General features: G+C 36.5%; 1 protein-coding gene across 1 annotated transcript; it reads left to right on the forward strand.

Annotated features, from left to right (window-relative positions):
• The first annotated feature begins 143 nt into the window (after positions 1 to 143).
• LOC133296507 (cyclin-dependent kinase C-2-like) lies at positions 144 to 11371 on the forward strand. The gene is made up of 13 exons (XM_061495507.1): positions 144 to 230; positions 337 to 511; positions 1028 to 1109; positions 1500 to 1590; positions 1692 to 1721; positions 1907 to 2016; positions 2101 to 2173; positions 2271 to 2391; positions 2511 to 2628; positions 3147 to 3286; positions 3429 to 3486; positions 10390 to 10460; positions 10591 to 11371. The coding sequence occupies exons 2-13, from the start codon at positions 402 to 404 to the stop codon at positions 11150 to 11152; spliced, it is 1566 nt and encodes a 521-aa protein (XP_061351491.1). The 5' UTR covers positions 144 to 230; positions 337 to 401; the 3' UTR covers positions 11153 to 11371.
• The last annotated feature ends 2305 nt before the right edge of the window (positions 11372 to 13676 follow it).

Genomic DNA, 13676 nt, shown 5'->3' on the forward strand with positions numbered 1-13676 from the left:
GTTAAAAAAGAGAGATTTTTTTTTTTAAATAAATAATTATAATTAATTTATCTTGATTGTGAATTTTCACGTGAGCATGTCATATTTCCAAGGAAAATAAAAGGTACGCGACACGTGCCAACCGAGTGACTCGGATTGGTGAAAAAAAACAGAGTGGGTTTATAAACCCTAGGCTTCACTTCCCACACTTTCCACTCTCAGATTATCATCACCATCATCAATCCTTTTGGGTACCGTGAAAATCACTCGCTCCTCGCTTTCCATTTTCTCCTTTCTCTTTATTCGATATATATATTTTTCCTTTATTTATTTATTTGGTGTTTTCTTTCATTTCAGTCTTTGTTGCAATTTGTGAAATTTCGGCTTCATCTCTTTCTCCTTCTCTATCAGAAGTTTGAAGGATGGCTTTGGCAGCACCGGGCCAACTCAATGTGAATGAATACCCTTCGTGGGGATCAAGAAGCGTTGATTGCTTCGAGAAGTTGGAGCAAATTGGCGAGGGCACATATGGGTCTGTTTTTTTTATTTTTATTTTTTTATTCTCAGAACGTTATCGCTTGTTCTTGATTCTTCCTCAGTTTTGTTCCTTTACATTGTATTGCCGTTCATAGATTTAATTTTTCCATTTCTGCTCCGATTTTGTTTATTTCTTTATGGTTTATGTTATCGTGATTTAATTTGTTATTTATTTTGGGAGGGATTGACTTGGAAATTAGTTTGTGTATACAATTTAAGCATTAGGTATGTAAGTGAATAAAGGAATTATATATTATATGTAATAGAAAACAAATTTTTTTTTTTTTTATTTGGAAAAAATGTTTATCATTTTAAATTACACAAATTATGTCATTTTTAATGAAATTAGGTTGTTTTATTGTGTTTTTACAATCTCTTTCATCCACTTTCTTTTTTTCCTAATTTTTTCTTCTTAATTTTATAAAAAAGATATAATGACAAAAAAGAGAAAATTTAAATTATTATAATATTTGATGAATATTAATTAATATATTTTTCATTATGCTTGCAGTCAGGTTTACATGGCTAGAGAGATCAAAACTGGTGAAATTGTTGCTCTGAAGAAAATACGAATGGACAATGAGAGAGAAGGGGTATATCTTTGATCACCTTGCTGCTAAATGTTTCATTAATTATTATATGGGTAATGTTTTTCTTGTGTCATTGGAGAGAGCTTACCTCATGCCATAAACCCTTCGAAATTTGAGCCATCAATTTTTTTTTTTTTTTCTTTTTGTTATAGTGTAGGACCCACTTGAAGATGTCTCTATAGGAGATAGTCTTGTCTCCAATGACATAAGAAAAAGCAATCCCTTATTTTTTTTTGGATGCATAACATCATGGTGTGTTCTTTGTTGCATTTTCAAACTTCTGATTGTTTGTGCAATTCAGTGGACTGAATCCAAACTTGCAGTAGCAATCTTTTACTGTTTCTGTAATATGAATTTCTCCTCTGAATTGTACTGTAAATTATGTCATTGCAGTTTCCTATAACTGCTATACGTGAAATCAAAATTCTAAAGAAACTACACCATGAAAATGTGATCAAGTTGAAAGAAATTGTGACTTCTCCAGGTACATTTTTCAATGATCAAAATGTGTTTTGTTATCAAAATGATATAAACTTCAAATAGAATGTTTTATTAATTTCTAACGTTTTGGGTTTCTTTTGACAGGCCCCGAGAAGGATGAACAAGGGAGGTCAGGCAAGTTATTCATTCTCATAATATTAGTCAATTATTTCATTATCAATTAGAGTGTATCATATGATATGCTTTATTGTTTTGACTGTACGAATGTATTCATCACCTCCCTCTGGATTCCCATATTTCCATAATTTTCGATTTCATCTTTTTGTTTTTGTTTTTATTTTTATTTTGGGATTGCACAGATGGTAGCAAATATAAAGGTGGCATCTATATGGTCTTTGAATACATGGACCATGATTTAACTGGTCTTGCTGACCGACCTGGGATGAGATTTACAGTTCCCCAAATTAAGGTATTACTGTTAATATAAGTGTCAATTCATATATTAATAGTTGTTCGTTTTACTGCTGCCTGAGTTGTTTTTTTCCTTCCGAAGTGTTACATGAAACAGCTTTTGACGGGGCTTTACTATTGTCATGTAAATCATGTACTTCATCGTGATATCAAAGGTGCTCTTTTGCTTCCAAAGTTTTACATGTGCAAGATTTTGGTATTAGATCTTGTCAGATCTATTTCTCCTATTTCATGTATTTTGTTCTGCTGCAGGATCAAACCTTCTTATAGATAATGAAGGCAATCTGAAGCTTGCTGATTTTGGACTGGCACGATCATTTTCTACTGAGCACAATGCAAATCTTACAAATCGTGTCATCACATTATGGTACAGGTAATTAATGTTGCGGATATAATGCACTGGAGTTGTGTTTTAGTTTTGGCTAAGTTCAATCAGGAGGTGTTATGAATTTGGCCCTGTACACCTGTTGATTTATTTGATTATATATTCAGACCCCCTGAGTTGCTGCTAGGGACAACAAAGTATGGGCCTGCAGTAGATATGTGGTCTGTTGGGTGCATTTTTGCCGAGCTTCTTCATGGGAAGCCTATCTTTCCTGGAAAAGATGAGGTTAGTGATACTCTATATATAATCCTTGCTTATATTAGGGGCAAAGTTGTGCATGATTGTTGTGAAATTGTTTATTAGACAGCTATGATTTTGTCCAGTATATTGTCAGTACTAAGTGTAGGTATGCATTAATGGTTGGAAAAAGAGATTCTTTCATATTACTTACATAGCCTTTCTGTTTTCTTCAAAATGGCTTAAGAGTTTTGGTGCCAATCTAAATAATGTTTGTATATTATATCTGAAAATGTTCATTTTATTTTGAAGATCAATGATGTATATGTGTTTCTGTTGTTTGCATTATACTTAAAGTGGTTTTTATATATTACTCACTAGGGCTAGATGTCTGGGTTGATTGCTGGATCTAACCTGCTCAATACTTTTCAGAAATTTAGTTACATATGTTCTTACATTCATTCCATTTCTTACTTTTACTATGTATGGCCTATGGTGTATATCTTCATGGTAGTTGTTTTTAGTATAGCTTAAAGGTAATTTTTATTTTTTTCAAATTATTGTAGCCAGAACAAATAAATAAGATTTTTGAGATGTGTGGAGCACCAGATGAGGTGAATTGGCCTGGTGTTTCTAAGATTCCTTGGTATAATCAATTTAAGCCAACAAGACCAATGAAAAGACGTCTGAGGGAAGCTTTCAGACAGTAAGTATCTTAGTATGAGCTTCAGTAATTATATATTTTATTTTACCCAAGAAAAAAAAGTAAATGCATTATGCATACTCTTTTTTTTTTTTTTTTTTATCTGTATAATCAGAATAGCTTTTGTTCTTGTCACTTGTTATAGTTTTGATCGTCATGCTCTGGAATTGTTGGAGAAAATGCTGACACTTGATCCTGCTCAGGTATCGTTTGATCACTTGTGGGTCAGATCTATTAATTGCTAAGTAAATGTTGAATTACTATTTTATGTATTTCAGATACGCGGTATTCCAATTTATATACATTATTCAACCTTTTTTAATTTGATAAAGTTAATTGTATGTTTGAATCTACTATTGTTCTTTAATAATGTCATGTATCTTGCAATTGACAAATTGCTTAAGATAAAAATGGTATATGTTGAAATTATAGGGACTTAGGTAGAGAAGGAAGAAAAGAGTATAAAATCTTAACAATCTAAAATTGTTATTGGATTGATATGAAGGATGTATTACAAAAGACAAATGCAGAAATAAATCATGAAATATAAGAAAATATGAAAACAAATCTGTATACTGAGTGGCTTCGTCAGTTTGATTCGGAGCAAGATCATGTTGACGGAGTCATCAATCATCTGTATACTGAGTGGCTTCGTCAAGATCAGATGCTTCTCTCATGGATTCTTTCCACTATTTCAGAAGAATTTCTGAATGAAATCCTGGAGTTAGCCATGCATATGAAGCTTGGGATCAGATCCATAAGTTCTTTGAAGGAATGATGAAGTCAAGAGCTCACCAGCTCAGATCTGAGCTTCGTACCATCAAGAAAGGTGGAAGATCTGTTGCTGAGTACCTCAAACGCATCAAGTCTCTGTGTGATGAACTAAAAGCAATTAAAAGTGCAATTCCAGTTGATGAACAAACTGAACTGATACTTGCTGGTCTTCCTGCTGAGTTCAATGCCTTTGTCACCTCAGTCAGAGCACGTGAGAATCCTTATTCACTCAATGATCTTCGAGTTGAACTGATGTCTCATGAAATGATGCTTGCACGACAAAGTGAAGCTCTTCTTTCTGATTCAATGACTGTGAATGTTGTGCACAAGGTCTCTCCTGATTCAAAAGAAGCAAACAGATCTGTTTTAGCACCTGTAAGGTCTCCTCTAAATGTTGTGCAACCAAATTTGGATCCAACTGCATATAATCAGAGGTCATATGGTCCAAATTATGGAAGAGGCAGAGGCAGATCCTATACTCGAAGCAACAGAGGAGCTAGAGGTCGTGGACATAGCAATGTTCAATGCCAGCTTTGTTATAAATTTGGTCATGGAGTTCAGAGCTGCTGGTACAGATTTGATGAGAACTTTGTACCTGAACTCTCTCCACCAGCAGTTCCTCAGTACTTTCCACCAGCACGGCCTTCGTTTCAGAGGCCATATCAGTATGTTATACCTACTGCTCCTCATCAACCTCAAGCCTTGGTAACCACTCTTCAACCTCAAACATTGCTAACTGCCAATCCAACTCAAGGACAAGGTCTTCTTCCCACTCCTTCACATGTTCAAGCAATTGAGTGGTATCCAGATTCTGGTGCATCTCAGCATGTGACTGCCAATCCTCAAAACCTGTTGCAAAGCACACAACTCTCTGGTGCTGATCAGGTTTACATAGGGAATGGCCAAGGTTTGAAAGTGAATGCTATGGGCTGTTCTTCTTTCTCTTCCCCACTTAAACCACACACCTCTTTACACCTTAACAATCTTCTTCTTGTTCCTTCAATAACTAAGAATCTGATTAGTGTGAGTCAGTTTGCTTGAGATAATGGTGTTTATTTTGAATTTCACCCTCTTACTTGTTGTGTAAAATCTCAGGCATCTCATGAAGTCCTGTTGGAAGGTGTTTTAGGACCAGATGGACTATATAGCTTTCAAGGAGTTCATCTCTCTCCCAACTCAAGTCAGCAACCGAGTCATCATTCTCCTGTTTCTGTTTCAACAATTACTTCTTGTAATTCATCACCAAACAATAGCCTAGATTTTTCTCATACTGTTCCCACTAGTGTAACCACACAGTCCACAACTAATACAACTTCTAGCTCTGTAAAAGCTATAGGTTCCAACTATATGTACTCTCTTTGGCACTGTCGATTGGGGCATCCTCACACTGAGGCCCTCAACTTAGTTCTCAAACTTTGTAATATTCCTACTGTTAATAAAACAAATGATGATTTCTGTTCTGCCTGCTGTTTAGGTGAAATCCATCGTTTGCATTCAGCTCCCTCAACCAAAGTGTATGCTAAACCCTTTGATTTGGTTTTCAGTGATCTTTGGGGGCCAGCTCCTGTCAAATCCACAATGGGATTTACATACTATATATCGTTTGTAGATGCTCATTCTCGTTACACTTGGATTTATCCCCTAAAACAGAAATCAGAAGCTTTAACCATCTTCACTCAGTTCCAAAAACTTGTGTCAAATCATTTTCAGTCCACTATTAAAGCTCTACAAACTGACTGGGGGGAGAGTTTCGTTCCTTCAATCAACTTCTTAAGCAACTTGGTATAATGCATCGGATAGCTTGCCCTCACACTCATCATCAAAATGGTGTGGTGGAAAGAAAACATAGACATATAGTTGAGACTGGACTTACTCTTCTTGCTCATGCATCCTTACCCATCAAATTTTGGGATCATGCCTTTATTTCTGCCGTTTACCTTATTAATTCTCTACCCACTGCTGCCTTACATTTTGAAATTCCATTTGTAAAATTACACAACACCGTCCCTGATTACAAGTCCTTCAAAGTTTTTGGCTGTGCCTGCTTCCCTTTCCTAAGACCCTACAACAGTCATAAACTTGAATTTCGCAGCAGTGAATGCATCTTTCTTGGCTACTCACCAAGTCACAAAGGCTACAAATGCCTTGATTCTTCTGGGAGACTCTTTATCTCAACAGATGTGCTGTTTAATGAAACTAAATTTCCCTATTCTACCTAGTTTCCCTTAAACACAAACACTAGCACTACCCCTGGTCCTACCTCTTCTGTCTCCAATTTAATTCCACTGGTGGCACCCACAACCTTTACTTCAACTCATTCTGACTCACATCAACCTTCAAACAGTGACAGTCCAGCCTTCACCACTTCAAGGGATCCTAATAGTATCTCCTCTACACCAACCTCAGCACCAGTGCACAACTCTCCTCTCCCAGCACTTACGTCTACCTGCTCCAATCACAGTTCATCTACTTCCAACAGTAGCAACACATCCAGTCCAGGTTCTCCTATTGCTATTTCTTTTAGTCCTTCTACTTCCTCTTCTTCTCATCTGAGTTCTGGTTCTGAGTATGTTCCATCTGGTCCCCTTCCTTCCTCACCTAATCGTTCTATCCCCACTCGGTCTAAAACTACATGTAGGCCTCAAATACTTTTAACCTCTGTTGAGCCCAGCACAATCAAACAGGCCTTGGCCAATCCTAATTGGCTTTCAGCCATGCAGTCCGAATTTGATGCTCTTCAAAGAAACAACACTTGTCACTAGTCTCTCTTCCTCCTAATAGGAAAGCTATTGGCTGCAAGTGGGTCTTTCGAGTTAAGGAAAATGTTGATGGCTCAGTTAATAGGTACAAGGCTAGGCTAGTTGCCAAAGGCTTTCATCAACAGGCAGGATTTGATTATTCTGAGACATTCTCTCCAGTTGTAAAGCCTATCACTATTAGAACTGTTCTGACTGTTGCAATTTCTTTTGGCTGGACACTCAGGCAACTAGATGTTAATAATGTCTTTCTCAATGGCATCCTTGAGGAGGAAGTTTACATGCAACAGCCTCCTGGATTTGAGTCACCTAATAAATCTCTTGTGTGCAGGTTACATAAAGCCCTTTATGGCTTAAAGCAAGCACCAAGGGCCTGGTTTGACAAGCTCAAATCTGCCTTACTGCACCTTGGTTTCTTGGCTAGCAAATGTGATCCTTCCTTATTCATCTACAGGAAGTCTTCCATAGTGGTTTTTCTTCTAGTCTATGTTGATGATATAATCATCATTGGGAGTAATTCAAGTTTCATCCAGTCTTTGATTCAGCAGCTGAACATCTCCTTTGCTCTTAAAGACCTTGGTGAGCTGGATTTCTTTCTTGGCATAGAAGTTCAGAAGACTTCATCTGGTGCTTTAATTCTCTCTCAGGCAAAATACATCAGGGATTTGCTTCTCAAAGCCAATATGGCTGATGCAAAAGGCATCTCTACTCCACTCCAATCTGGTTGCAAGCTCTCTAAGTTTGGGTCCGATTATTTTTCAGATCCCTTCCTATACCGTTCCATTGTGGGAGCTTTACAGTATGCTACTCTCATCAGACCTGAGATCAGTTATGCAGTCAATAAAGCCTGCCAATTCATGGCTCAGCCACTTGAAGCTCATTGGGCTGCTGTGAAAAGGATCCTACGCTATCTTAAAGGCACTTTGTCTCATGGCCTGTTGATGCAACCCTGCAATCCTAGTCATTTATTTTCCATCACAGCCTTTTGTGATGCAGATTGGGCTAGTGATCCGGATGATCGAAGATCCACTTCAGGAGCCTGTGTCTTTTTTGGTTCCAATCTAGTATCATGGTGGTCTAAGAAACAGACTTTGGTGGCTCGCTCTAGCACTGAAGCAGAATATAGGAGCCTTGCTTTAGCTACAGCTAAAGTTCTTTGGCTCAAGTCTCTTCTTATTGAGCTTCAGATTCAGCATAGTCCTCCTCTCATTCTCTGTGATAACTTGAGCACTGTCTCCTTATCTCACAATCCTGTTCTGCATACCCGCACTAAACACATGGAGTTAGATATCTTTTTTGTTAGGGAGCATGTTATTGCGAAGGATATACGGGTCTGTCACATTCCTGCAATGGATCAAGTTGCTGACACTCTCACCAAAGGTCTCTCAGCTTCACGCTTTGCTGTTTTACGAGACAAACTCATGGTGGTGGATTCTCACTCTCATTTCCAGCCACCCTGAGTTTGAGGGGGGCATATTAGTGTATAAGGATAGGGATATTTTTGTAAATAGCCAATTGGCTTAGTGGCTTAGCTTTATTGTAATAGTAACAGCTGTGCTGTTACAAACAGAATTAGGTGACGTGGCTGTATCGTTTCTTTATATAAGAAGTCTTCATGTACTGTTCATTACAGATTACAAAATATGAAATACACAATCTCTTTCTTCTCTCTCTCTCTCTCTTCCTTTTCTCTCATCTGATTCAGATCTCGTTTATGCCGGATGAAAAAACACAGCAAGATAGACGACTAATGTGATGGAAGAAAGAAATAATGGAATAAAGTAGAACTCCAGATTTTATGGAACTGGTAGTGGAATAGTGATGAGATAAGCTATGAAGCACCGATACATCCCAATTTTTTTTTTTACTTATCCGATACGCGTCCCAGACGGATTTTTACATATCAGCAGGGTTAACAAATTTGATTTGGTCGAATGACAGGTTTGTGAAATTTAAATAATTGAAGAGAAGATTTTGGCCAAAAAAATACCCTAAATCCAAATCCGACTCACTTTTATACTTACATGACATGAACGCCTGCCTCCTAAATCGAAATCAAAATCTGCCTCCTAAATCAATAATCGAAATCGTTGAGAGCTCTGTTGACTGCCATCTCCGTCTCTGCTGTCTACCTTTCCCTTGCCGTCTACCATCTACCTCTCCTCTATCGTCTTTGTCGTCTTTCGACTCACTTCTGCCGACTCACGTTCGCCTTCTTCCTCTCCTCGTCGTCTGTCGTCTCTACCAACTCATGTCATCCTCTCCTCGACGACGCGGTTCTTCCTTCTTTCATCTTCTGGACGCTGCTTCTATCTCTCTCACCCGGTTTGTGTTTTTTTTCTCTCACTCGGTCTCTCTTTCCTCGTGCCTTTGTCTCTTGTCCATATTCAGCATGCCATTTATCGTGCCTTTGTCTCTCCCGTTTCTTTTTTTGTCATTTCATTCTCTTGCTTAATTAATTTTTCTAATGTTAATTTTTATTTTTATTTTGGGCTTTTCAGTGATTCTGTACATTTTTGAGCTTATTAATTTTTATTATTTTGTGCTGTTAATTTGAGCTTTTAATTGTCCACAACAAATATATTTTTATTATTGTCGATAAATTGTTATTAGTAGCAAACCACATCCACACACTAGTTGAGGTATTTATTAATTTAGTATGGATAATCTATTATTTATGCTTATGATTTTCCTTTTATTATATTTTGTTAATGTGAAATACATTCTATATTAAAAATATTATTTAATACTAAGACGTATCAGAACGTATTGAAATATTACTATTTTTGAAGTAACGTATCGACGTCGCGTGTCGGGAACTTGTCGAAAATGCCGTGTCAGTATCGGTGCTTCATAGGAGGTAAGTCATGGAAAATGCTATCACTTTGATATTATGCTGAAATTATAGGGATATAAGCAGGGAAGGAAGAAAAAAGAGAATAAAGATTGAATAATCTGAGATTGTTATTGGTTTGATTTGATTGATTTGTTACAACAGACAAAGTAAGAATCCCTATTTATTTAAATAATATACTCTTAATCCTAGTTAAATAAGAAAAACTTCATGAACTATAAAGAAATATGAAAACCAATCATAAGAGATTGTATAAGATATTCTAAACTATTTTAAGACAAAGTAAGAATCCCTATTTATTTAAATAATATCCTCTTAATCCTAGTTAAATAAGAAAAACATCATGAACTATAAAGAAATATGAAAACCAATCATAAGAGATTGTATAAGATATTCTAAACTATTTTAAGATATAATCGTGATATTATGAAATTTCTTGTAGCTATTATAACTGTATACATCTTGTTGTGGTTCTGAGTGGCTTATGCTATGTGTGATGAAAATGGTAAAAAAATTGATGGCATAATGTTGTTATTAAAAAACTGAAAGGTAATATGCATGTATTTTTTAAAACATGAAGTACATCCAATGATAATATTATTATTCAGCATAGGGACTTGTGCTTTTATGCCCAAAACTCAGTTCTTGATCTGCATGTCAACATTTTTTACTAGTACATCTTAACATTAATATTCACCACTGCCAATTTGATTTCTTAATAGAGAATTACTGCCAAGGATGCACTTGATGCCGAGTATTTCTGGACTGATCCATTACCATGTGATCCCAAGAGGTATGACCTCTCATTCATAGGATTAAATGCCTATACCATTCATTCCTTCCCTTTTAAACTTTGTTGTTTGCATCAATTAATCATTTTCTACTATAATTTTTCAACTCACCACTACTCTTGTGTGGTTTAGTTTACCCAAGTATGAGTCATCACATGAGTTCCAGACTAAGAAAAAGCGCCAGCAGCAACGGCAAAATGAAGAAAATGCCAAGCGTCTTAAAATGCAGCATCCACAGCAGCATACTCGTCTTCCCCCCATTCAGCTGGCTGGTCAACAGCATACCCAGATGCGGCAAGGTCCTAACCACCCAATTCATGGCTCTCAACCAGCAGTTGCAGCAGGAACTAGCCATCATTATGGAAAGCCTCGAGGTCCCTCTGGTGGGCCAGGAAGATATGCTCCCGGTGGGAACCCTGGCGGTGGCGGGGGATACAATCACCTAAATCGGGGAGGTCAAGGAGGAGGGGGTGGTGGTGGTTACGGAAGTGGGCCATATCCTCCTCAAGGGAGGGGTGCACCTTATGGGTCTAGTGGTGGTGGTCCTCGTGGTAGTGGTGGTGGTAGCGGTGGAGGCTATGGAGTTGGAGCTCAAAATTATCCCCAAGGTGGTCCATACGGTGGATCAGCTGCGGGTCGTGGCTCAAACATGATGGGTGGAAACCGCAACCAACAGTATGGTTGGCAGCAGTAAACCCAAATGTAATGTATAAAAAAAAAATTTGGAATGTGAAAAAAAACATTTCTACTAAGTGTAAATAGTAATTTTAGATTATGCAGGAAAGGGATATATGGGGTGTTATAGAAATTTTTTTTCAAGATATGGAGGACCTTTTCTAGTAATGATTTAATGTAGTAATAGACCACGGTGATCTATTTAGCTTGAACTTTGGAAACAAGACAATCATTTTGCTGCTGCATAACAATTGATTTTCATTAGTAAACTAGATGATAAATTCTTATATTAGTGCATCATTTGGCCATTTCTTTATTCGTGCGAGTGCAGATCTGTCCTCAATTTTACTTGAACTAATAAAGCCTGTGTATACAGATCTGGTTTGTCTTGAATGCAAAACTTGTGTTTATAGACAACCTTGTTGCTTTTACTGATCAATAAAGCGCTGTGTAATATATAAGTTGCCAAAGTTGTACTAAAGCCTGTGTATACATAAGTTGCTTTTACTGATCAATTTATTCGTGTGAGTGCAGATCTGTCCTCAATTTACTTGAACTAAAGCCTGTGTATACATAAGTTGCCAAAGTTGTACTATTTGAAATATTTATTTGTGCCAAAATACTGATCAATAAAGCGCTGTGTAATATATTTTAAATGTGCTGCGGATATTATTATTTTTTTTTTTTTAAATAAATTGATTACTTGGTATATGCGAAACCAAATTAGTGTACTTGTCTATATAACAATCTTTTTGGTGTTGAAGTTTAGCCTGAAGCAAATTGCTAAATGGATTCTCGCTTGAGATAATATTGTTACTTCTTGCCTGAATTGCATCACTTACTCATTTCTCATATACACCAGTGTCTGTTGATCTAAGTCTGGATTACTTTTGAACTGAACATGGTCATATCCTCGATTGCCTAATTGTTGATTTAAATCTACTGTTTGAGTGAGTGCCTGTTGTTGAAGTGATCTGAGATATAACTTAAAATAATTAGTGTAAGTTGATAATGTATGTTGGCATAGGTTGACCCAAGTAATCAAAAGGTTTCCAAAAGTCAATTTCACTGAACAACATTAATCTGGTTTAGTGACATAATTAAATTACCAAAGTAGATCATATTGATGCCTTTTGATCTGACTACTTGAAGACATTCGATGGTGAATGATTTAGTATATAAGTTTGATTCGCAAGGGCGAAGGTAATTGTTGTGAATCTGAATATATTGAAGTAGTGTGTCTGTGAGATTTTGCATGTCTAGTAATTGTTTCTAATCCATATCTAGGGCAGTGCTGATCGCTGATGCCCTGTAATCTTAGACAAAAAAAGATTTCATTTGCCTGCAACGCTGATTTAAAGAAAACCCAAATTATTATGGATGTAGATCAAGGAAATGAAAAACCAACTATGCATGAGATTTCTATAACGAATATATGTTGTTTCCTTTCTAGAATTTAATAGCATGTGATGCCATAATGAATTGTTAAAAATACAATTTTGCTCTTAATGCTCAATTGTATGATTTTGACAGCCCGTTTTATGATTGCTAATAGCTTAGAGAAATTTCACACTGACAATACTGTAACACGCAGTTCGCGACCGGTTAGTTAACATGCATATGGTACAGAAACACTGCATAATTAAATGCTTACGCGGAAGACTTAACCTATAAAAGTATCACCGTTATCCATGTAATTAGTGGCTTAATTTTTTTTTAAAATTATCTTTACATATTTCATCGCCTAATTCCCTTTTAGATTATTATAATCTGTACAGTTTCATACCTACACAAACCTCTTATTTACTCTTTCGGTAACTGTAATTAACAGTCAAAATACTATCCAATTATGATATCTCGTATCATTCTGAACAGTGTCTAACGGACAGCATAACAGCTGTAAACTGAACTTAACTAAGGATTAATTCCCATAGTTATCTTGTGCTTGAAATACAGAAAAGTCCAGACCACCTATATATATCTAATTGCCCAACACAATGGACTAAAAATGGCTCCATGCCAATACACTGATCATCTATGTACAGATACTGCATCACATCATAACCTAAGGTTATGTTAGTATATGAATGTCTTAGAGATAATCTTTTGATTAGAGTAGGACATATGTGGACCTTTTTATATTGTCGCAAATAAATAATAAGCACTCATTATCATGTTTCATATTTTGTCTCAATATTATTGTTAATATATTATATGAGCAACTGGATAAACCCCTTGAAATAAAATAGGTATCTCTTGAGTATCTGTGATGAGATCACGATCATGAGGATTTAAGGATACCAGATGTTTATTCTTAATTTTATGTTCCTAGTCTAGAGACACTAAGAATGGGGATCAGTAATCTCGGAAAAGACTAGCACGACTTATCTACTTGTATTCGGATACAAGGTAAAGACCTCATTAGCTACAGATATGGAGATGTCTTAGCTAAAGTCGTGGGTAGACCTATAAGGGTATAGCTCGCACTGAACAGACCCACAAAGAGACTCTATGAGGAAATCTTACAAAAGTATCATTAGAGC

This window comes from Gastrolobium bilobum, unplaced genomic scaffold, assembly GCF_033153095.1.
Source record: "Gastrolobium bilobum isolate Gb01-03AN ecotype WA unplaced genomic scaffold, APGP_CSIRO_Gbil_v1 utg23025, whole genome shotgun sequence".
Lineage (NCBI taxonomy): Eukaryota > Viridiplantae > Streptophyta > Magnoliopsida > Fabales > Fabaceae > Gastrolobium > Gastrolobium bilobum.

Bases quoted from the DNA above. Each gene is read 5' to 3' on its own strand.
- LOC133296507 (XM_061495507.1), top strand. From the start codon at position 402: ATGGCTTTGGCAGCACCGGGCCAACTCAATGTGAATGAATACCCTTCG. The intron at 1,591-1,691 runs GTACATTTTTCA...TTCTTTTGACAG, and splicing joins AGAAATTGTGACTTCTCCAG to GCCCCGAGAAGGATGAACAA. The intron at 2,629-3,146 runs GTTAGTGATACT...AAATTATTGTAG, and splicing joins TCTTTCCTGGAAAAGATGAG to CCAGAACAAATAAATAAGAT.